This window comes from Parus major, chromosome 2 (assembly GCF_001522545.3).
Source record: "Parus major isolate Abel chromosome 2, Parus_major1.1, whole genome shotgun sequence".
NCBI classification, from domain to species: Eukaryota; Metazoa; Chordata; class Aves; order Passeriformes; family Paridae; genus Parus; species Parus major.
The window spans coordinates 139,947,109-139,972,120 of NC_031769.1; the positions used below are offsets into that span (position 1 = coordinate 139,947,109).

At 38.4% G+C, this 25,012-nt stretch overlaps 2 protein-coding genes across 5 annotated transcripts in view; one reads left to right on the top strand and one right to left on the bottom strand.

The window, feature by feature from the left end:
* Window positions 1–496: 496 nt before the first annotated feature.
* WASHC5 (WASH complex subunit 5) lies at window positions 497–24,597 on the bottom strand. Of its 4 annotated transcripts, none has more exons than XM_015617814.3 (29): window positions 24,452–24,597; window positions 23,348–23,648; window positions 21,352–21,497; window positions 20,226–20,310; window positions 19,863–19,963; window positions 18,731–18,923; window positions 18,026–18,178; window positions 16,121–16,234; window positions 15,398–15,569; window positions 14,453–14,580; window positions 14,011–14,140; window positions 13,070–13,182; window positions 12,283–12,449; window positions 11,571–11,646; window positions 10,806–10,916; window positions 10,560–10,700; window positions 9,082–9,162; window positions 8,312–8,413; window positions 7,524–7,703; window positions 6,983–7,107; window positions 6,436–6,598; window positions 5,602–5,704; window positions 5,411–5,490; window positions 3,999–4,102; window positions 3,419–3,548; window positions 3,212–3,308; window positions 2,660–2,813; window positions 1,949–2,036; window positions 497–921 (listed from the first exon to the last, which is right to left on the bottom strand). In XM_015617814.3, exons 2-29 carry the CDS (start codon window positions 23,531–23,533, stop codon window positions 865–867), a joined length of 3,480 nt encoding a protein of 1,159 aa, XP_015473300.1. In that variant the 5' UTR covers window positions 23,534–23,648; window positions 24,452–24,597; the 3' UTR covers window positions 497–864. The 4 variants fall into 4 exon arrangements, with proteins under 4 accessions (XP_015473300.1, XP_015473302.1, XP_015473303.1 ...); XM_015617816.3 differs by having other exon boundaries at window positions 24,521–24,581; XM_015617817.2 differs by lacking the exon at window positions 24,452–24,597 and adding an exon at window positions 24,323–24,421.
* The window catches only part of NSMCE2 (NSE2 (MMS21) homolog, SMC5-SMC6 complex SUMO ligase), a 127,173-nt gene continuing 126,720 nt past the window's right edge, over window positions 24,560–25,012 (top strand). Inside the window, exon 1 of the mRNA XM_015617820.3 lies at window positions 24,560–24,778. Coding sequence (XP_015473306.1) covers window positions 24,575–24,778 — 204 coding nt within the window. The 5' untranslated portion in view covers window positions 24,560–24,574. The remainder of the gene's footprint in view (window positions 24,779–25,012) is intronic.

Below are 25,012 nucleotides of genomic sequence, written 5' to 3' on the forward strand. Positions count from 1 at the left end.
TTTCTCTCTCTCCTTCTTTATTCCATCTCTCTTTCTCTATCCCCCCTGTCACCCCACCTTTCATCCCACTCCTTTTCCAAAGCCCACTGCTGTGTGCTTAGGTAGGAGGTCAGGGACTAACATATCAATTTCCATGCCAAGTGTGTAATTTACTAACAAAACTTTGAGAAGTTCTGTTATTCCTTTTGACCACAAGAATCTTTGACTCTTGGGTGCTCCCTTCCCCTTGAGGTTGGGACATTGCAAGTACCATGAATGAAAATTTTGTGACTAAACACCTTGTTCCCAACATTAGTCATGTTACAGTTACACTAATATTTGTGCCTTTAATTAGCCTAACAGGACTTTTCAGCTGTAAATATTTAATTATTTTATGCCCTCTGTAGAATTACATTAACTGTGTGTAGCACACAGGCAGACAACAAACCTCTTTACACAGTATGTACATTCTCACTCATGGTTCTTTTAAAAAGAAAACTGTCTTTGGAATCATCAGTTCTGGCAAACTATCCAACACCTTTATTTCCAACTTCATTGTTCATTTCTGATACAAAAGTCAAACTTCCACAGGCAGTTCTTCAGAACAAAAAACCTAAATGATTTATACATAAACAATCACATGCAGCATTTATTATGTGCAGTACAAAATGTACACTGTTTAGAGGAGATACACGCTGCATATCATGCCAAGATTTAAACAAGGGTTATATAGACTGCTGCTGATGGTTACATTTTACAGAGACAGCTGTAGGCAGTGCCTTGAAGCACAGAAAAGACACATTTCTGAACAGCTGTACTTCCCTCATCCCCAGGCCCCAACTCCTCATTCCAGGTTTGGAGAAAAGCCTTGGTCTTTCTCCATATTCATAGAACAGTTCTGAATTCATCAAAAATGAAGCTTGGCACATGTGCTTCAACAACCTGAGGGACGCAGGAAGGCACAATTAGGCATTTGCATTACCCATTTGCTGTCCATTCATCCATTAACAAGTGTATCTGATCTGTGACTCAAGCACACACACAGGATGTGCTCCTGGATGTGCACAAAGCAAGGAAGGAGCAGCACAGCCAGGGCTGGGAGGAGATATGCCAGGAGCACAGGTACTGGAGGACTGGAGGAATGCTGCTGTCCTCTCTGCTGTGCCTCCACACAGCATCAGCTACAGCTACAGGACTGATACAGGTACCTTCTACCACACCTAACTGTGGGCTGGGAAGAGGAGACTAGAAGAATCTCACTCTCTTCATTGCAAATATTAGCTGGGAAATGACTATTGAATGCTTATTCAAGAACCATGGAGGTACAGCCTGCATACAGCAAACAAGACTTATTTTAAATATTATGTATAAATAATATATCATCTTCAGATGTAGCTAAGTTGCATTTAAACCTGAAATAAAGTTTCTTTACAAGTAGACTTTTAGCACTTCCCTTGCATGTGAGACAAGGAAGCCACCTGGGAAATCAGGATTTGGCAGGAAGTGAAGGAAAGACTGGACACAGTGTTTCACCAAAATTTAGACTTGCTCATTAGCTTTTTGCCCTGTGTTTAGAATACTGCTGTTAACTGGAAACATCTTGGAACTTCTATTTTATTGCTTTCCTTCCCAACAGCCCCCAGCATTATACACTGAAGATAAAATTTAACACACTTGTTTGAAATTGGCAGAAAGGTGAAATCCTTTAATTATTAGCATTCATCTATTTATTCTTGTGGTAATGGGACTGATCTCTACAAATCAGGGCTGCTTCTGCATAAGCAGGACCCTGACCTGTTATTGGTTATGTTGGCTCATTTGTAGGAATGGAAGGTGTGGCCAGTGGCTTGCTGGCCATATCCCTTCACTGGCTAAAGAGGAGTGGGAGCACACATTCCCTGTTCTTTTTTCCAGGGAAAATGTTTGGGGTGTTCAGGGCCATATTTAGAGACATGGAACTCTTTCTTACCTTTCTTGGTAACTTGGTGTACCGAATGTAATCTTCCAGGAACATGAGGGCACCCACTACATCAGCAGGCATTTCTGGAATCTTCTGGCTAAAATTAAACCACCATGGAGATCACAATCTTACTGATCAACCTTGGATTAAATTACCTGAAAATGCCAGCCCCCAAATAACACCATTTCCACTAGGTGCCATGTGATTCCACTACAAATAGAAATAGTGTTTTAATCTTTTATTTAGTAAAATATATTGTTGTTACTTTGTAATGCAATTATGGAATGGTTTGGGCTGGAAGGAACCTTAAAGATCATGTAATTACAACAGCCCTGCCACGGGCAGGGACAATTTCCACTGGACCAGTTTTCTCAGGGCCCCATCCGACCTGACCTTGAACACTTCCAGGCATGGAGCATCCACAATTTCTCTGTAAAACCTGTTCCAGTGTCTTATCATCCTCACGAGAAGGAATTTCCTCCTAGCATTAATCTCAATGTCCTGCCTCTTTTAGTTTAAAATCATTCTCCCATTTCCTGTCCCTGTCTGCCCATGTAAAAAGACTCTCTCCAACTTTTTTATAAGGTCCCTTGAAGTACCGGGAGACTGCAAATGTCAACTATACTCTGCTAGAAAAAAATACTGAAAAAGCAGTGCTTTTTCACTGCTCAAGTCCCCTTCACAGGGGTGAAACTTGGGTAGAAAGTAAAACATGGATACCTTGTGCACTGCTCCATGGTTGAACGAATAAACTGACCAATCAGAGCCAAAAATTGTTCTGTATATCTTGAGTGAAACTGTTTCAACAGGGTAAGGAGCCCCAGAACCAAAGGAAGCCAGTCAATTTGATCAGCTGGCCGCTTGCACACCATTCCTGCACAGAAAACACCCAAAACAGCACATGTTTGTAAAACAGAACATACTCTTACAGCACAGGCTAACTTATGTAATATACTCTTCATGTTTTTTTTCTCTGTCTCTCCTTCTGCTTGCCCACACAAAAAAATTCAAAACTAATGTAATAATTGCATGTCTTCCATGGCAAATGGCTTAATGATATTAACTGAGGCATAGGATAGAATGTGAAACCCAGGAGTCTGGATTCTGTTTCCTACCCTATTGTATTTGCATTAAATAGTACAACAAAACTGAATGTGATGGACTAAAGTCAGGAACTGTGTATTTTCTATGCAGGTAATTTTACTATCTTCTCTACAGATAATTTCACATAGGTTTTAATTAGATTTAGATAAGCAGAAACTTACACATTACCTAAATTTCTGTTGTACTGAAGTTTGGGGAACTGGGAGATGAGGAATAGGAAGTTGACAGTGGGAAAATATGGCAGACGTTTTGTTGTTATGTAAATCTAGGGAAAAAAAAAAAAAAGTAGCACAGATCTTTTACATATTATTTTTCTCAGTTAATAAATAAATAGAAAAAAGCAAACTGCACCAAGCACCAGAATGTAGGCCTGACCTTATTTAATGGATTGTGAATGCCAGCAGCTTCTAGATAAGCTGTGATTTCATACAAAAGGGTGTTGTCCTCTTTAGGATAAGGCAGTGATGGGTTCTGATAATGTGCTTCAATGTCAGCCAGTATTGCTCTAAAAGGAAAACAGATCATACTAAATAATTTTTAAAATTATTCCCAACTAAACCTTACAAGATGCCACAAATATTAATATAAAAATTTCAAAGATACAAAACTTCTACATGGCCACAATCAAGAGTAAAACACTTTTTCTGGAGTATGTTTTTACAAACATCATATTTGATTCAAAATGAGCACCACACATATTCTGTTCCTTTTTCTCATCTACATATGACTTCAGAATCAGGCATAACCTAATTCTATTAGAAACTGCATGTTCAAACTAATTACTTGCCAAGTATTTATTTTTAAAGTTTTTGCTAGGTTAAAATTCAAATACTGATCAACAAAAACCTGCATACAAATCAGATTCCACATTTTATTGTAATTTAAAGGATTGCTGAGCTGATAACAATTACATCACAGTGATACACACAGCTCCTCAGCACATTTTGCTTCTTACTTGTTGAGATTTTCCAAAGCAGCAGCCAAATGCTTTGAGTCAAACCTGCAGGAATAATTTAATTCATTGGTAATCTGTCGTCTTAAAATCTGCATCTGACCAACCTGTTGACACAAACACAAAAGGGGTGGAGTTATACTGAATGCAATGAAGGAAGAGCAAAGTCAAAGACTGACCCCAAATGCACTCAGAGAAGATGTATAGTCACAGTGCTTGAAGTTTACACACTGTTCCTGGTTGCTGGCCATGGGAAAAGAGCACAGAAAAGGTAATAGGTATAAAACCCCAGTTACTTGCTTTTCATTGGTCAGTGAAAATGCCTGCACTCTGTTTCCCACCTCTCTGTAAATCTTAAAGTCAGTATGGCAGGAGAAAAAAACATCAGAGAGGCACATTGCAATCAACCTTCTCCTTCCCTGGCCTTTTCTCTTCAATCCAGTAACACAAACAAATATTCACAGCACTCTGAAAAACACTGGTCCAAATATATCATTACAGAGATGACATACAGAGCCAAGTTAATTGGACAGCTTGTTTAAATCTTCAGCACAGTACAATGCCCTGTTTCAAGGCAAGTCTGGGAAATGCTACTGCTCCAAACCATCATTGAGCATATCATGGTCACAAGGCACTGGGAGGAGTCTCAAGTGTTCCTGATACTGAACATTAACTTAGTCTACCTAGATCAGATCTCTAGTGCCAGACTGGTTTTGGTGAACTATTTCTTATGAATCTCAATGCAAAGCACTTTGTGGAGTGTGAGATGCCAATACAAATGAAACTCAGGAGCTCTTGCAAACCCAGGCCTGCTTCACTCATGATGCTACACAATTCCAAGTCAATAAAATACAACATTGTAAAACAAGCAGATTAAAATATCACAGAATCACAGAACCATTAAGATTTGAAGAGACCCCTGAGATCACTGAGTCCAACCTATGACCAAACACCACCTTTTCAACTAAACCTTGGAACTGAGTACCACATCCAGCCTGTCCTTAAATACCTGACAGTGACTCCACACTTCCCTGGGCAGCCTGTTTCAGAGCTTAACAATCTTTTCTATGAAGAAATTCCTCCTGATGTCCAACCTGAACCTCCCCTGATGCAGTCTGAGACCATGTCCTCTTGTCCTGTCACTGGCTGCCTGGGAGAAGAGGTCAACCCTGGCCTGAATACAGCCTCCTTTCAGAGTTGTACACTGGTAAGGTTCCCACTGAGCCTTCTCTTCTCCTGGCTAAACACCCCCAGCTCCCTTAGCTGCTTCCTCACAGGAACCCTCTAGACCCTTCACCAGCTCTGTTGCCCTTCTCTGGACATGCTCCAGCACCTCCACATCCCCCCTGAACTGAGGGGCCAATATAACCAAAGAGCCTCAAGTGAATTCTGAGCAATAAGTCACATAAATCTACCTTCATTATGGAGTCTAAATAAGCTGTCCAGATCTTCTGTGTTTTTGCAATCGCTGCAGAGTAAACCTTGTTTGAATTTGCTGAGAAAAGAAGAAGGGTGGGGCATTAAAAAAAAAAACAAGTAAGAAGAGAAATAAATGCAAGTATACAAAGACAATTACTTTCTTCCATCTTAACCAGTAAGCACTTACCTATGATTCCTTTGAGGGGACTGACAGCACTCATAAGTGCTTTTAAGGTATCTTGTACTGACCTGTCACGCAATATATTTTTCTGAAACATATTGAGGAAATTCTAAATAAAAGAAAGAAATAAGTAAGTAAAAATATCACACATGCACTCTACAATTAATCTTGATGGCACTAAAGCCACATTTTTTAACAGCAGGAAATACTATTTCCATAGATGAAGAGTTGAGGAATTCTGTAGTTACAATTTTTGCTTTTTGGAGTTATGTTAATCAATGTTAGGACAATTAGAAGATCGCCTTTGTCAGTATCTAATATCCACTATGGACAAGTATTAATTCAATTTTTCAGGAAGAAGTGTGTTCATTGATGCTTATTTCCCTTAAAATCTCTACCCAGGCCAGAACTAGGTTGTTCTCAGAAAACAAGAAAACTTGGTTTCATGTAAGAGGTATTAGGTAAATAGTCATTACATAGAACTGATACCTTATGTATCATGGTAGACCCAAACAATTTTTGTTGATATCTAGACAGAAAAATGAAGTTGATCTGAGATCAACTTTTAAGTACACAAACAGTGTACACCTGCAGAAAGCATCTCCACACAATCTGGAATTACATAGCACCATTTACTTAAGAGCACCAACTTCAATAATTTTATCTGTAACTGAAATTCTCCCTTTTGGGTTTGAACAACCATTTTTCAAATGCTTTTGGTTTAATTGCACCATTTCAGTAATAAACAGATTTTTCTTTTTATTTCATTATTAAACAATAAAGCACTGTTAAACAATAAATTTCTCAAGTGGCCTTGAGAAACTGAAGTTCAAAAATTACCTGCAGCTCCTTTACAATCATGAAACACAGCAGCCTGTCTAAGCCATTGAGACCAAAGGTACCCAAAGTATCCTGGATCTCGGAGAAGAGACGACTATTGGTTACTTCCTGATGGGTTTTGATATCATACCAGGTATTCATCTGGTCAATGTAACACGTGATTCTGAGGAAAAAAAATCAGCAAACAACTTCAGAAAAAGCTGCAAACAGTCCCTATGATACTTACAGTAATGAGTTACCTTTCTTAGACAGATGAGAAAGATTCCCCATGTATCTCAGGTGATGTTTAGCTATTCCTCTCTCCACCAGGGTTCTATTACCCTTCCCTGAATTCTCTCTCCTCCATTTGTTTAACACACTGTTTTCCTTCTTAGTCTAAAATCACCACTGTTCTAGACTAATATGTAAAATGTGCAGGATGGGCTGGGTAGATCTGGTTTTAGTTAAAGATATGACAGCTATGGAAAAACTATCTCTTGCATTTTGGTTCGTGTATGATGGAATTTAAGCTCTCCAATGCATGGTGCTTGTGACACATAGTACTTACTTGGGGTCTGTGATCCTCAGGATTTCTCTGCAAAGACGACCAATAAATGTTACAGATTCATCCACAGGTGTGAATTTTGGTATAGGAATATGAGTAGACTGGTATATACTTTGCCAGTCTTGAATCTGAAAAAATAAGTTTTATAGTAATTTGCAGTGCTGACATTGCAACTTTTTTATTTGCTTAGAAATCTTCATTTTGTTTGATTTAAAAAGAGGCACACTAACACAATATTGTAAATTATGTGTAGCAGAACACTATAAAAACAGAATAAAGCAAAGAGAATAATTACTCTTAATACAAAAAGATATAAAATATTCTAGTTTGGGTATTTTCCTCTTATGTACAAATAATGCAGGGGGGATGCTGAAACATTTCAGAGTAAGTTGGGGGTAGGTGTTTTACACAGTAGTTAGCACATTCAGTTGGAGTCACAATGGTATGAACAATGGGTACACATGCTCCATCAGTCACAGGCTCTAACAGCCAACTATAAAGACATTTATCAACTTTGTTGTTGTTTTTTGGGTTTGAGAAGCACCTTTGTTCTTAAGAAGTTATTGCACTCCTGTTCCACGTTGTAGTTAATAATACGAGACACTTCCTCTTGCCAAATTTTTAAACCATATATGTTGACATAATCCTGGATATATTCAAATGATCGATGGAACCCATCCATTGTAGCTGCCATTTCTTTCAGTTTGGGCATGAGTTCGCTTGGCTGGAGATAAACAACAACAAAAAGATAAAACTTAAACTGTGAACAGGTAGAATTCAAACAAAATGTAAAAGGCTCCTAAATCCCCTTATAAAACAACCTCTAGAGCATTTCACTATGGTCTAGCCAGATCTGAAAAGCACTGAGAACTATATCTTATCCAAGTTTGATATCTGAATTAATTCTTACTGAATATTTTTTCCTCCCACTTTTCATCTTATTTTTGCCTTCAGTGGTACTATTGACTGATCTGGGAGATTCAACAATCTGGACAGGAACAAAACAAGTGTCACTCTTTATTTTATCATTGCCTATGTATGTCTACTTTTCTTATGTGACCTGTTAATCATCACAGACAAAGGCAGTACTGTGAATTCAGAACTGACAGGACACTTTGGAATAGAATAAAAATACATTTTTTAATTCTATGTACTCTTGGCAGTTCATAAACTCATTTGAACATCAAATAATACATTCCAGATAACCTTCAGTAGTCTAAAACTTTTTTACAAAAAGGAAATCTGCATATAAAAGCATAAATTATTTTTTAGAAGACAGTATAATAAAAGAGGTCCCTACACACCCAAGATATATAAAGAATTAAAACCAACCTTGGCTCTAGGATTAAAGATGAGGCCCCTGTGGAGAGCCAGGGCCACTCGTTTTACCAACTCCTTCCTTATTCCATCCTCTAGTAACTGTTTTGGGTCCACCTAAGTAGAAGAAACAATTTTCCTTTAAAGTCAGAATGGTATAAAAATATAAAGGATTTATTTTGCACCAAGAAAGATATGAAAAACTTTTGATAAATAGGAAAGACTGTTAACAGATGCACTTAACCACCAGACCTTGTCCAAAGAATAAAAATTTACATACTTCTACTAGAGAATAAATGTTCTGCTTAAGCTGAATGGCAAAGGTTTTAGTTCCCATATTCAACCTTTGTTCATGATCCACTGAGAATGCTGTACAATTCTAAGAAGCCCTAAGGTAAATAACCATTAAGAAGTGTATGTTTCTTCAAGAATACTTGCTTCTAGTTCTCAAAGAGACATCAATGTCGCCTTAATGTAAAACTGCAGAACAGTTTATACCAATGGAAGAAACAGCTCTTCAGAAAAGCTTTCCAGCAGGGAAAACCTCAAAAGATCACCAACTATGGTGGATGAATCTATTTACAATGGGGACTGTGGATTCCTAGGAACCTGAAAAAAATAAAGTTCCTATCTGGGTCCCAGTTTAGGCATCGCTGTTTGGAAATTTATATGCAAACTTGTATTTTCTTTTCTTTTTATTTTTCCTGTGGTATTGTGCTGAAATCTGTGCGAAAGTGCTAATTGCCACCAAACAACCTTTTGCTATTGAAATAATGGATCATTACCTTAATGATACCAACTAAAGTAGTTTTCATCATGAGGATACCTTCAGTGAAGATTGAAATTGCATGGGTTAGCTTGGCAACCTGCAACAGAAAAAAAATTAATTAAAGTAATTCAGCAGATGTAAATAATTACTCTAAAAAAATCCATGTTTCCCAGAGCTGTTTTAGATTCAAATAATTTGCACTGATATATTTTCAGCTTTGCTTCTTGTTCTAGACTTATATAATTACCTTTCTTCCAGTTAGATAAATAGAGATGTGTTAGCAGTAGGAAAGAACAGGTAAGTCTCAGATGCTTCAGAGGGATTATGGAAAACCAACCATATTTTGTGTGCACAAATATTATGGAAAAAACTCTCAGCTGGTATCTTTGAGCAGGCTGGGGACACAGCTCACAGTAATTTTTCTATAACTATATTCTATAAAGCCTGCTGCCACCATCAGTCCACCTCAGTATTTCCACTGATCTAATATGGTAGCACATTCCCTTGAAGTTTTACATTTACAGTTATTATTATCCTTATGCTCAGAGTTCAGACAAGCCAGTCTTTTGCCTTTCAGGTGCTTACAATACAGAATAGAGAAGACACACTTCAGATCTACAGTTCAATAGAAATTGGAAGTGAAAAGCTTTAGTATAAGCTGTTTTCCCTTCACCTCCTCAAAATAAAACATTACTGAACACTGAGTCCTCCTCTACTCTTATCCACACACAAGCTAGACTGACTTTAAAAAGTCTCATGGGGCAATCTAAACCAAATGCTCAGGACTGAACGTCAGCTTAATCAGAGATCACAGCCTGTTTGCAGAAAACACCTAACAAGTAAGCACTTTGGCAAAATCTCCAGGGAAAAGCTGGCATCTTAACTCATTATTAGATTCTTTGGGGGAAAGACTTATTGATTTACTCAGGTTTTTGTGTCTCATCCTCCTCTACTGAAAAGGAAACCATGCAATTTTAATGTTTGCTCACTCTTCCAGACTGGTTACAATGCAGAAGAAAAAACAGAGACAAAATGAGCAACAGCAGCTTTATCTGATCAAGTCAACGTGCCTCTATCCTCTCCTCATTTGAGAGCAGCAAAAAGCTTAACCCTGCTGGCTTATTTAGTCTTTGACTTTTTCCTCTTGGAACAAGAATGCCAAATGTGGAGGGCTTCATTTCAGACTCAGGTTTTCAGGGTTCCATCCTCTTCAATAAATAAAAATACCTTTATGCTCATTTATAGATTTATTTAGTTTTTCTCCCCTTCTCTACAAGATCAAAAGTTTAAAGTTCTACAAAGAGAAGCGCAAAAGTTACTCATCCATCCTTGTGTAAACTAAGGTATGTTCACAACACCACCAGACAGTTTCAAGTGAACAAATCTAACTTCACTGTTAAACTGTAACTCTATGGAACTGTATAGATTTAAACTTAGGTTAAAGTTGGCCACCTGTAAGGTTTGCTTTTTCAGAATTCCCTGTTTTAACTGCACCTCATATCGTGGTCCAAGCTGAGCGTAATCTCGTAGCTTGTCCTTATCGAGGCGAGTGGGCACTTCAATAATATCGTGAGTCTGAAGCTTTATGATTTTGAGAAGAGATGTAAACATGCTTTCTGGAATTATCTGTAGAACCTTTGTAAATGAGAGAAGAAACACCCACAGTCAATATATTCTCATTAAGAAAATAATCCTCAATTAAGAAAAAGTAATTAGAGGTTATGCCTTATAAGCACCCACCTTTCTCACATAGGAAACCAACTCGCCAGAGTAATACTGGGACACACTGAGAAGGTCGGGACTGTTTGCTTGATTGATACGGAGAAGTGGCAAATCAAGAGCAGAAGCAAGCTAGAAATAAAGCTAACATTTTAACTTCACTTTTTTTTTCTGATGAAAATTACATGCTTGAATTCTCTTGCTCAGGCTCTTATAATACAACCCAAAGTACTAGATTCTTCCTAAATAGCATTGTTATACCAGGCTTTCCAAGAGAAAAAAAAATTGTTAAAAGTCAAAGAAATCCAACAGTCCATACGGCTATCTTCCCTAAGATTGTTAAAATCCTAACAGCTGCATGGGTCATTTCAGTTGTAATTTTATATTCTCAATCACGCTAATTCCCGTTCTTATTTCTACAGAAGATTTTTTCATCTGAAGCCAGAGCTTCATTAACAAAGGACAAAGAGAATGTATTCCTTCAGCCTGTTCTGATCCATATGCAGAGGATCTCATCTCTGCACCAATGCCTCCAGAAAATAGCTGTAACGAGTAGAGGCTGGACTACGAGACTTATTTGCCTAACAGCAGCAATGTAATTGTTGCATTTTCCTTAAAACTAACCTTGAGTTAATTTAATACTGCCTAAAAAGACTGGACATAGAAGATGCTGGTAAAAGGATGTCTTAATTTTTCTCATTTCAGAGCCTTAAGGCTTTTTAAACCAACTGCTTGGACTGACCTGCAGTGTTCAAGTACATTCACTGTTGCTCAAAGGTTGCTTACCTTTAGGAAAGTGGCTCTGAGTTTAGTTACCATAGATGGACTGACTCTTATGCTGTCCTGCATAATAGATGTGAAGCTGGGGTAGGAAACAAACAAAAATATCAGCTTCGTCCCCTGAAACTCTTATTTTCAACTGTTTAATTGTATGTCAGCAGCAACAGTGTAATATGAAAATGGCACAGGAGATCACTAAAAAACTTCACTACCAGGAGGATTTAGGTCTGAAGAGATACTGGTTAGAAAAACCCTATATGAGAAAGGGTAGGTGGGGAAAAAGATGAGACATCAGAGAATGTTAACAGCCAAGGCAATGAAGTACTGCTCAGCAAAATCACACCATGGAAACAGAGTTCTTGAGCATTAGTCTCTCCTTGGTTGTTTTTGTGGTTGAAAAATGAACTCCAGTTTTTAGGAGAACACTTAATAAGACTAAGGGCTGGACACAGGAGGTCAACAAAGCTGTTACAGTTGAAACAGGAGAGACAGCAAAAAGTTACACTATCACTTAAACTGCAGTTAACAACCTGAGAAGGCCGGATGTTAATTCCTCTTGAAGCTGATTAAAATTCACTATACTTAACAACTCACAGAACAATGCTTCAACACTGTTTTTAAATTGGAATGTTTGTAGTCAGTAACATTTATGCATTTATGTTATTTCCCACAAGTTTTACAAATGGTTACTGACTGGAAGAAAAAGGTGCTAACACACCTGTCAATTAATTGCCAAGCATAAGAAAGATCACCAATTATCTGCATGGTGATCAAGACCTCTTCTTTAATGTTGATAGTTCGGATCATCTGATGGAGAAATTTGCGGGTGTCAGCCAGAAACTGGCAAACTTGCAGGTTACTTTCCAGCTGGTGAAACTCTTGGACCTATATTTAAAAAACAAACAAAAACCATAAAAAGACTCTTTTTTGCTGTTTTCATCTTGAAGGACAGCAATACAGAATCAGTAAACTGATATTACTTCTGGATGTTAGCGGCAGTAAGACACTTAAATCCTGTCCTGTTGCAGGGTGTATTAACAATAAATTTCACATAGTTATTCAAGGAGGTGTACTGTCAGACATCATTCTGAGTACTCTTTTATATCCTGGAAATAGAAGGAGCACACAGAGAAAAAATACAGTTTTATTCTGCCTTTCAAATCACCCTTTCTAGTTTCAAATGATTTTATTTTCAGAATTTCTAGAAGATGAGTAATATTGCCAAATAATGTTAAATACTGAATTAATTTCTTTGAAAAAACCTACAAACCCTCAGCTACAGGTGACATGACCTTTCACGCTATATCCTTTTTTTTAAAATACCAAGGTCTATACAAAACTCCTGCTTACTGTAGACATGTAACAGCAAATATCTAATAGATTTAAACAATTCTTAAAATGCCAATCTGTTTTCTATCTCTGCTATTAGAAGTCATTAGATGTATAAAAAAATGCTGCTGTTCCAGAAGGACAGGGTCATTTATCTCAAAATGTCTTTACCATACCTCTTCCAAAGCCTGTATTAGCTGCACAGTTTTTCTGCCTGCTGCAGTAGAATCATCATAGTTCAGAGACATTATTTGCTTGGAGATTTCTCTGAACCAAGCCTGGAGATTTTCTATGAAAGAATTAAGAAAAATTTGAGGAAATCTCAGCATGTATGATAGGCAGCAAAAATGCAGGGAACTTGCTAATCAAAAGAAACAAACCAGCTAATAATAGAATATTATTTTTACAAGTTTCTATTTCACTGGTACATTTCTAGTCTTTCAGCATGTACACTTCTAAAGTGGCATATGCTCAGGTAAATTTCACATGCAACATTAAAAACACCTACCAACATAAATGGGCATTAAAAAAAATCTTATTTTTACACCAGTCCAAAAGAAAAAAAGAGATTAAAAAAAAAAAAAAAGTGCAAGGAATTTGGAAAGAAGTACAGATTTGATTTTTAAGTCCCTGGAGACGTGGAGAATACCACTCAGTGTAGAGGAGAAGTAAAAGAAGGTTTGAAAAAATGCTGATAAAATTGAAATCCAGGTTACAAACGGGAAAAGAATGAGGAAAGAAGTTAAATCATCTCTAATTTTAATGGGTATGATCTTCTTATTCCTTTGTATATAGAACATTATAACATGAACTCCATTATACATTCAAAAGTGAACTGACATTTTATAGTTTTAGCTGGCATTTCTAAATAAAGGAATGAAAAATACTTTTAAAAATAGGGCCACCTAAATATTAGGTACCTAAATATTCCTTACATATGGAATATGTGCTGAAAACCTAAACAAGACAAGAGTTAAAGAGATCCCTTCAGCAGCTGAGGGACATGAAAATTTTTCTTATAATATCACTATTAGACTCATGTATTTTCTTTTGGTATCACTTTAGAAATATAAATTGAAATCACTTTCTTCTCCACAATATAATTTTTAATAATTACCATTTTTCTCCACTCTAGTAAGAGGTTTAACTCCTGAGAAGACATCAGCAAGCTCAGTCATCCTTTCAGACCCCTCTTTCTTATAGTTCTCCCATTTTGCTTGTTTTTCTGACAGCATCTGCTTGAACATCTACTGAAACCCAAAGCATTTGGTTTACAAAACTGGCAAGGAGGCATATCACAATTGGTGATAAAAAATACTGAAAACAGATGGAACTGACTTAGTGATTACTACATAACTTCAAGATCTTGACGGAATATTAAAAACAAAATTAAAAATATTAAGAAATACAGACAGTGTGATGGACATACAGTGACAGAAGCTTACGGAATTTTATATAACAATACTATGCAGATTTTTTGATTTTTAGCCACTTATAAAAATATCCAGTGAATTTTTCAGCTTAGATATCTTAGAAGACTCTGGTTGGCAGCACATCACCTCTTTTAAAATGAATTCAAATTGAGCTGTATCCAGAAGAAGCTGGAAAAGGATCCTGGAATTGTACTTTGAGTCAGTTAAAATTTGATCCTTTATCTGGCGGAGACGTTTGTTATTTGGATCACAAGCTGAAAATAGAAAGACAACATTTCCCTGCTGTTACATACAACTTGGCCAAGCATTTCAATCTTTGTAAATACATTCTTTTTTTAATAGCTTGAAGGCAAAAACATTTTGCTCTGGTATGTAAATCCCTACTTGTTTTCCATTTACATGGAATAACCCTTCCTTTGAATAGGATATAATTAAGGTTTCTGAGGTGCTTCAGCCTTCTTAAAATTTCTGCAGGCTTCTGAAACTAAATGTGAATTTAGTCCATCTGATCGAGAAGCCCAGAGATCAGTATTTCTAAAACCATTACAAAAATTGTATTGGGGTGCAACAGAAGCCTTGCATATTAAGAAGCCTCAAAGACAGCACAAGTATTCAAACAAGGGAATGTCTAAATAGGTCAGTTTACACACCCAAACTCACATGAGAGACATTACTCAACAGTTTCAGCTGAATTTCAGTTCAATAGAACAAAAACCTTGGCTTCAACCTGTAAATTACTAAGATTTTAAGAAGTTGGCCACTGCTTTCTTTTTGGAGCTATTAAAAACTTACAGCATCATGTTTTTCTGCAGAATATTATTCAACAAGATCATGACTTCTACTGATTTTTGTACCCGTGTTTGGCTCATCAGAACTGAGGAAATGCATGTGCCATTTCAAACAAGGCTTTAGGAGACTATTTGCAAAATAACAGCTCAACAATTTCCTGCAAACAGTAGAGGAAACTGCTGACTTCAACAGCAGCAGAACTGAACTTCCCTCAGGCCCCAAAATGAAGCCTCAGTGGAGCAGGACTAACAGCTCAGCAGTGAGTGCAGCACAAACTCTTACTCGTGTCTGCAGTGTGCAGCATCAGCCAGCGGATTGCCACGTTGCAGTCTCGCAGACAATTCAGCAGCTTGGGAATGTTGTCCAGCACCAGCTCTTCCCTCAGGCAGCCTTCCTTGAGGAACTGCTGCACCTGCGTGTGCACTCGCTCGGTGACTGCGGCATATCTGCTGGCCTTAAAACACACAAAGCCTGCATCAATAAAATCCTAGTCTCAAAGTGAATACACCATGTTCCCTAGAGCTTAGAGGGCACACAGATCAAAAAACTGCTATAAAAATTATTATCATTACTAGAAAGCAGAATTATACACTGCAAGTGCATGACACAGACTACAAGATAAACCTTAAAGCAAAGAGGCTACATAGGAAGCGTAATGTTTCAAAAATGAAGACTTGTAGCCTTTCTAAATATCCACTTATATACTCTCTAGGAATTATTCCTAAAAAATGGTAATAATATTTTATTGCCTAATGGGAAAGAAAAACAACAAAAATTATCACAGAATGGAGATACTTATTATGATTTATGTATGAGTTCTACTTGGTGAACTTCTTCCCTAAAGATAAAGGAAAATTTTCTCCTCATATTCCCTAAATTTGCAAAACAATATAGAACATTATGTTGTATATGGGAAGAAAAGACCTGTGCATTATTGATGTCATACCCTTCAGATATCCACACATCTTGCATCTTGCTAAAAATACTTATTGCTGGCTTATGTACCTGTTCCTTGACATTTGAAAGATCCAGTGTGTAGTTGAGGGCAGTTTTAGCAGCTTTGTAGGGTTCCCATGCTTCTGCCAGATTGACAGTGATTCCCATGTAAATGCTAATGACCTAAAATTGGAAGCAGAACACAAGAAGTTGCATTTATGTTATTATTAAGAAAAATACAGTTTGCATTTAGCAATATGACAGTAAGGGATATGCTGAGTACTTTTTTGGTAGCAGTACTTTTGGGTGTACCATCTTTGGAAATCAAGAAGAAGACTTTGAAATAAAAGGCACACAATTAATTAGAAGCTTAGTTCTGAAAAAAAGATGACAGTTCTTTCAGTCACTATATATCAATTTGTACTATGAACTCCAGTTAATAAAAACGCTGGCATAATCAAAAATTTGCAGTGTAAAGTTCTCATTTCTAAAAATAAGCTTGTAGTTCTCCAGGAACAGAGGGATTCTAATGTCCTCTGAAATAGGCAGCTATTGCAGTTTCTTCCCTCCCTGCTTCACTGCTCCACTTATGGTACAGAAGAATACAACTTGAAACCAAGCGAGGTACACAAATTAATGTACAGTTTCTTTGTTAAGTCTGATTCCCTTTGATACAGATGATCCAGGGACTCTATTCTTATATGCCAGCCTATTTCAGTAGCAGTTTTGCAGATGAGGGATTCTTGATGGAAATCCTAAATCTCAGTACTGAAATGTAGTAATTCCATTTTAATCACTACATCTAAAAAGGTCTACAAAAGCACACACAGTGACAGCTTTAGCTTCTGTGTTATTTGGACAATAGCATAGAGCTAATCCTTAAACAAGTTTTCAACATCAGTGTGGAATCATTTGTTGGGGGACTAAGATTGCCCTCTGCAGCAAGACACTGTAGAGGCACACTGGTAGAATTCACCAGCAGAAACTACACAAAGGTCAGAAATGACAAATATAAAATCTTTTACTTGGGACAAACCCAAACCATCACAACAACACAATCTGGGACCAGCTGCCTAAGTCACAACTCTGCAGAAAAGGACCTAAGTGTCCTGCTGGACAAACCAAACATGAATCAGACACACAGCCTTGACAAAGAGTAATCAGACACTGATTACTGCCAGACTGCAGCCAGCAGATTGAGGGAAGTGAATCTTTCCTTCTAGCCAGCCCTCATGAGGTCTCAATGAGAGAAATGGGTCCAGATTTGGGCTCCTCAGTATGAGACAGACGTGCACAAACTGGAATGAAATGAACAGGAGGCCACTAACACACCTGTGGGGACCCAGTATGTAAGAGCAGGGTTTGCTTAAGCTGGAAGAAAGATGTCAAAGGAATCTGACTGTGGTCTTCCACTACCTAAAGGGAAGTTATGACTAAGACAGAGCCAGACCCACCTCAGAGGTATATAGTGAAAAGACAAGAAGCAACAGCCACAAGCTATAACAAAGGAAACTCCAGCAGTACAGAAGGAAGAAATTCTTCACCATGAGAGTGTTGAAGCACAGCCACAGGTGTCCATAGAGGCTGCAGTCTTCACCTTAGATATTTTCAAAGCTAGCTGGGCAAGGCCTTAGCAGCCTGATTTAGCTTTGAAGAGAAGGAAGGACTGGAAGATGCCTAAAATGCCTCCCATCACACACCTTCCTGGGACTCACCTTATTTTGATAGTATTAGAGTGTAGTTGACTAAAGCATTTAAGACAATAAATTACACTTTCAAAGGACAGCTTTCCATGCTTATCCAGAGTATTTGGCTTGGACTACTTCACTCTAATGAAGTAAAATTTCCACAGAGAAGAATCTGTTCTAGTTTTAGGTTATTATTATTTTCTATGACACATACTGTAAGAATAATTACAATTGTTCTTATAACATTAAATCCAGGGAACAGTTTCAAAGCAGAATTAACTTTTACCCAATTATCTGGAAAGTATTTATCCACTATCTCTCTCATTTTGGCTTGTTGAGTGTGAAGAATAGAAGGGTCAAAATACAGTATCACATAGAGCATAGCAGCCTGAGTAGCCAGGGCAGTGCTGCGATGTTCTGGCAATGGATATGCTGAAACCTGGAAAAAGTAACAAAACAAAGCTGAACATAATACAGTGCATCATAAACCACCCGAAAATATTCTGGGGCACATTAAAAGTGTACAGATACTATGAGGCAAGAAGTTTATTTAGCTAAGTTGGATATGCTTACACATGCAGCGTATTTACCAGCTGTACTTCCAGAGTGTAAAAGTTGACTGTGTAGATGAGTGCTACTTTTAACAGGCTACAGTAAGATTTTACTATGCTGTAAATGAGTCAAGTAAGACATGTCCAGTCACAAGACATTAAACAAAAACATTGCTTTTTAGGGCAAGGCTAGCCAAGTACTGCAGCAGATTGACCAGAGAGGTTCTGTGGTTTGTACCTCTGGAGATATTCGAAATCCAACTGGATGCAGCCCAGTGCAACCTGCTCCAACTGACTGTGCTTGAGCCAGGTCAGACTAGCTGATCTCAAGAGCCCCTGCAACCTTTGTCATTTATATTTTTTCTGCACTTCATTGAGTAATTAACCTGAGAGTTAATTTGATACTCCCCTTTAAAGCCCTATTTTATCTCATGGCTTACCTGGTTGTAAATGTCATCTGATCGTAAGCGGCCGATAACCATGCTAATGAATGTTTCACTTATAGGAACCCTGCTGAAGTAACTCTCAGGGTAGTTTGGAGGTCTTTTAGCTCCAGGCTGGCTTGAGTATCCAGTGCTTCGAAGCAATTTACAAATATCATCTAAATTGGAGTCAGCAGAGGATCGGGCTGCACTGTTTTACAAAAACGGAGGAACAAAAATATAAGCTATATGACCTAATAATTTCATTTTCTCCCACCCCTTACAACCACACCCTTCTCACAAGAAAATTAACAAGTACTTAAGTCTAAACAAGGTTTTTGATTGTTTAGTCCATTAATATCATGTTATAGGACACTAATGAATGTCCATACCGAAATTTCAGATAAGTGGACAAAGCACAAACAGAAAATTGAACTCAGGAAGAGAAAGAAGGAGCTTTATATTCAGAGAAGAATTTGCTCCTTTTTTTTTTTTCCTTCTTTTTTAAATTTTCATTTTCTTTATCCCCATTTCTTAATTCCCCTTGTCAATTCACTTTTGCATGCCAGAGTTAAAGGATCTCTCATATACTGGGAGGCATAAACATAGTCAAAGAAGCATTTTAAATGTGTGGAAGGATTTGCACTGACAGCCTTGAAGGCCACAGCTGCTACACACTGATGCAGAGAACCTACCCTGTAAAACTTGTTACTGATGTACCTAATAAAGCACTGTAACTACAAGTCTGACTTGCAATACATTTGTCACCTAGATAGTCAGACTTTTCAGAAAGTTTCCTTGCATGTTTAGGAACCTGTGACACTTTCATAGCTGGCACTTGCAGCCTAAAAGCTTTAGCTGAAAGTTTGTGAATATTTACGTGAATATGTTATTTGTGAACTTCAAATGTCTGTTGCAACAGAATGAAAAATCCATTGCTCATTTTGCAGCTGAACTTGCAAAACACAGCTAAAAGCTAAAGTAAAGTCTACTGATAGTCAGAGAGCTCTGCTGAATTATCTGTGTAAAGTCAGTTCATGAAAAAGGTGTCAATACTTCCATTTATCTTAATTCAATGACCTAGGTTACTGAATATACTGCATGTTACACATCTCAACCTTGAGTGCTTCTGTACACCTATATACACTACCTGTATCGGTAGTAGGAAACCAACATTCTCTCTCTGACCTCTCCTTCAATCTTCTGGTCAATGACCAGTAGCATGACTCCATATAAATACAGGGCTTCACACTGTTTGAAAAAGAGAGAACAAAGAAAGAAAATCACACAAACATGATCTTGCAGCAGCATTTAAAGAAAAATGTGCTGCCAAACTAACCCAAAGTCAACTATGTAGTCAACACAACATGAAAAATGGCAGGCTGAGGACTTCTGCTTTCTCCTCCTTGAAGTGAGTCACAGCACTTCCATGCACTTTGTAAACTTAAATTTTTGTCTAGTTTGGCACTTACTGAGTTAATTTTCTACTATTACAAAACTAGTCAATACTTACTAGAAGCTGTTTCCCATCTTCGTTAAGGAGGACAGTTTCCAATGTTTGCTGAATGTAAATTCCTTCATTGAGGTCATCTAAGTATCTAGGAATCATGACAAAAACTTTGGTCATTGACTATTTTGCTCTCAAACTAGAATTAAATCAGTCACATTTTCTCTGAAAGCCAACAGGTACATCAGAACATTACCCTAATACAAGCAGCATGGTGTTTTTCAGACAAAGAAGAAGAAAGGCTGTCCTATAAAATGAAAGGCTGGAACCCCTGGCTAGTGTCCACCAGTTGGCAAAAGCTTCCTTCCACATCCTGATGGCGTATGTGAAAAACAGTGGAGGATACCTGGCAGCTTACAGCTTATCCTCTTAATCTTGTCATGGGTGGATAACAGCCTGGGAAGGCTGCCATGCAGTAATGCAGTAAAACTCCCATATTTTCAAGTTACCTAAGTATACCTCCTCATAAATACCATAAACTGATCTCAATTGCAATTTGGAAGGTAGGGGTAGAAATACAGTATGTTAACCTTAATTAACAGAAGATTTATTCCTTTTAAAGGATTTTCCAGTAACACTACTTAATATCAAACATTCAATCTTTTCATATAACATCAATAATAAAACTCTCATGTGTAAGAAGCTCAGTAACATTTTCTTTGAGCATTTCACGAACCTTTAATTTTGTTTTTTTATATGTCAGAGTAGCAAACCTGAGAATATGACTTCACTGAAAAATTAAGCTCAAGAAAATAATGCCAACGAAAGTTTAAAAAAACCCAAACTACCTGATATTCTGTTTTCCAAGACCACAAAAATTAGGTTAATCATATAGATTTGCCTTTTATTAAAAAAAAATCTTCAGGACAATCTCCAAGATAAAGAAAAACTAATTCAAATTTACAACTGAAGAAATAAGGTAGAGAGGTTAAATGTTTTCAAGTCATATATTAAGCTGGTAGGGAACTGTTGGAGTAAACCTTACTGTTCCCTCCAGCAATCCAGGTTTCCTGGTGCACATGAATATGCTTCAATAAGGAGTATATTGGGTCTCTAAGGAAAAATCTTCTCATCAATAAGACAAAACAGTAATCTAGTCTTCAAAAATCCCTATGTGTTTAAGATACCATACCTGTTTAAATCTACAATGTATTTATGTACACTCTGAAAAGCTAAATAAAATCTTGTCAAAATTTCAATGTTGTTTTCACGAAATTCTTCATCTAAATCCAGTAACTCAGGCTTGGCTTCCAGTTTGCCTTCACATGTTTCAGGCCCCTGACAAACAGAAACTCATCTTTAGAGACAATACTTGATTTTGATCTCTACTTGACTTCTCTACAGTAGGACACAGACCATGTACAACCACCCCCGTGTGCAAACCAGAGTTAACATTCCTTACCAAAACAAGGATCTGCAGTTTTCCAACCTACTTTAATGTTAAATATTGATTCCATAAAGATGAGTTTTACACATTTTTACAATCTGCAATGACTTTAAATATGATTTATCCAATGTAAGTAATGGGAAAGAATAGCCAATGCTTTCAGTAAAGCTCCAATACATCTGAAGGCACTGGGTGCTTTATGTAGTGCTAAACATCTCCCTGATGGAATTTTTCCCTTTACACATTTCACCTGGTTGATTTCTCAGATAGAAACTGTAACATTGAGGGTTCACAAAGCTTAGTACCTTCTCAAACTGAAAAAATTAGACATGTTTTTTACACAGACTCTACATCTAGCTCAGCACTTGTCTCCTGAAACTTTGACATTAAAAATCATGGGGGAAAAAGAGTTGGGATGAAGAACCTGACTTCCTCAAAGCAATAGTTCAACTTTTCTAACCCTTTACCACTGTCATATTTCTCATAAGCACCATTCAGTCTTACCATCGTCATCTATATGAAAATAATGTTGAACTTTAATTAAAGTATTATTAAAATTTCATTGAAAATACCCAGCTGACAATTTGAGTTTTAAAAAATATTCTTCTGCTTCTCTTTTTGTGCAAAACATCTACATAAACAAAGGATAGGCACCAAACTGCCTATGAAGTTCAAATGGACAAAGTAAATAGCCTCAACTTTTTAAAATCTCAAATCTCTCCTCATTAAGTAATTCTAAGAATCCTGAATACAGAAGGGGTGCATTTGCAGTAAAAATAACCGTAAATTCTCTAATCTCTGCTTTTTAAGTGTAACTTCTATGGATTTTTTTGTTTTAACTTTGAAAAACAGCACACTGTTATGCTTCCTTAACATTCAAAAATACTACAGCTTTAAAGATTGTTGTATTTCTCACCAATTACAGCTATCTGCTTTTAAATTTTCAAGTAATTTGTTTAAAAAAAGACTTCTACCAAACACTTAGATCTAAAGGTAATTGTGAAATCATTTGTGCTCTGGATTTTCAGTATCCAAGGCTCACAGTTCTTGCCTGAAATTTACAACACCTACTACAATAAAACTGAATTAAATTGTAGAAGTGCCTCCCTTGCTTTCTTATTACATTTCTTGTACTGTACAATCCAAATAAAGACAGATTAGATAATCTCTGTAGTTCCTTCTTAATCATCCTGGAAAATGACAGAGGGTACTTAGAACTGCAAGCTTAATTCTGAAAGAGAAATAAGGGCTTTCCATGGACACTTCTCCTTGACTTATTTATTTATTTATTCAGCACATGTGACAAGTCCACTGAAAGAACAATCACAGCATTGTCAGACAGGAAAGCAGAAAGCAGTTTTCATGGCTGCAAAGAATAAGCTACAGATTAACAGAAGAAAGACTGGCACACTGCCCATGGCACTGCTCTGAAGGAAAACAACCAACCGTGCAGGCTCAGAATGTTCTGGTGGAAGTATAATTTAGTGGTCCTGCAGGAATTACTACTACTACTACTACTACTACTACTACTCCTACTACTACTACTCCTACCACCTCCCCAGAATCCAATACTCAGTATTATATAACTGGTATCTATCAAAGTTCACCAGCCAGGTGACTCAAACATTTTGGAAGACGTAGTAGTAATAAACACAATAGTCAAGAATGGCTGTTTCACAACCCAAAACATCCTCATGTGGGACAGCAATGCTTTAAGAAGTTGAACAATAAAAGCATTTACCTTAAAATAACTAAAATCAAATATGATCTCTCCATACTTCTGCTGATCAGCCTTGTCCTTTAGCCTGAAAACACCAGGAATAAATTCGGAAAGTCTCAGAAGTTCTGCAATGATGGCATTTCCACAGGAAACAATCCGAAGAATTGCCTGACCACAGAGATTGTTTTCAGCCAGAAAATCCACCATTGTGGAGGTGGATGTGACAGAGCAGCAGAAGTCCTGCAGTCTTATTCCAATCCTTACTCTTTAGGTTACTGGGAACAGGAAGCCTGATGAAGAAACCAGCCGTGCCATTAATAACCTGTAAAAACAAACCCACACACATCCAGAGTGGTTTATATTCATGTTTTTGATAGTTTAATTTGTAGATATTTAAGCATACTCTCCAATCTTTCAAATTATGAAATCTAAATTATCCTCAGCTTTGTAAAATGAAAGAAATGCATAGAATTAATTTTCAGCATGTACACTGAGTTTGAGAAGTGACCTGTGAGAGCAGATAGGGGAAATGTGAAGAACAGTTGAAAAATACTACTGAAGAATGAAACCATCAAAAATACTTAAGCAATTATAACCAGGCAAGGAGATTGGGCCCAAGGAAAGCAAAACCACTTTACAAACTGTTTTTAAGTGGGCACTTTAAAAATACAGCCAAAGTTATCATAATGGGTTTATCTATAAGGAAAACTTTCATAGCAAATGGAAACGACACAGCTCCGTTCCTTTATTTATTGCTGAAGGACGAGCTTCCATGCTGTGGGTGCATTTCCTGCTCAGTTTTATTCGTTCACACGTTTCCAGCAGGATACGGCGTGCAGCCCCAAAAATAAGCGTCTGTGCCTCAGAAACATTTATGAGAAGTTATGACCAGGCTTGACTTTTCACCAAACACCTTCTGAACTACTGCAATAAATTTAAGATGCCAGTCAGCTGTCCCAAGACACTTCTGAACCAGAATGAGCGCCCGGAGCCCACCCAGGTTCTCAGTGCCGCTGCAGGCGCTGCTCCACAGGGCGCACAGCGGGCCCCAGACCGGCAGCGGCCGGACAGGCTCCGAACCCGGTCCCGTCCCGTCCGGTTCCGTTCCGCCGTCGCCGAACTCACGGTTTGCAGCCCGACGGCCCCGCTCCCTCAGCGGCTCCCGCCGGTGCCCGCCCCACCCGGCGGGCTCACCCTGCCCCGGCAGCGCCTGCGGGCAGGAACGGCGGCGGCTGCGGGCAAAGAAGGATGGAGGGAGGGTGGGAAGGATGGACGGGAGGCGGCGGCGCTCCCGACGACGTGGCCGAGCCCTCCCATCACATGACGGCGCCGGCTGATGAGGCGGTTCCGCTTGCCCCGGTGCCCGGCGCTACCGCCCGCCTGCTTCTACCGCCGGGAGGGCGGCGTGGGGCCGCCCCCGGGCCAGCCGCGCTCGGAAGCTGCGGGGAAGAGGTGAGAAGCGGCCGCTGGAGAGGGTGGCTGTCCCTGCCGGCCCCTCCGCGGGAGAGGGCAGCGCTCCGGGCCGGGGCGGAGGGCCGGTCCGTCCGCGAGGGACTGACCGGGCTGCCCGGCCTGCCCTGGACCGGCCGAGGCGGCGAGAGGGCCTGGGGGCTCCGAGCTTCCTGCTCGGCTCTGGGGCCTGCTCCCCACGCCCGTACCGGGAAGGATCGTCTGTCTCCCTGTGGC

Coding starts and splice junctions, on each gene's coding strand:
- WASHC5 (XM_015617814.3), bottom strand. CDS start 23,533: ATGGTGGATTTTCTGGCTGAAAACAATCTCTGTGGTCAGGCAATTCTT. Junction 20,311..21,351: donor TACATTGTAGATTTAAACAG/GTATGGTATCTT, acceptor CATGATTCCTAG/ATACTTAGATGACCTCAATG. Junction 3,549..3,998: donor GCTTTGGAAAATCTCAACAA/GTAAGAAGCAAA, acceptor TTTTCCTTTTAG/AGCAATACTGGCTGACATTG.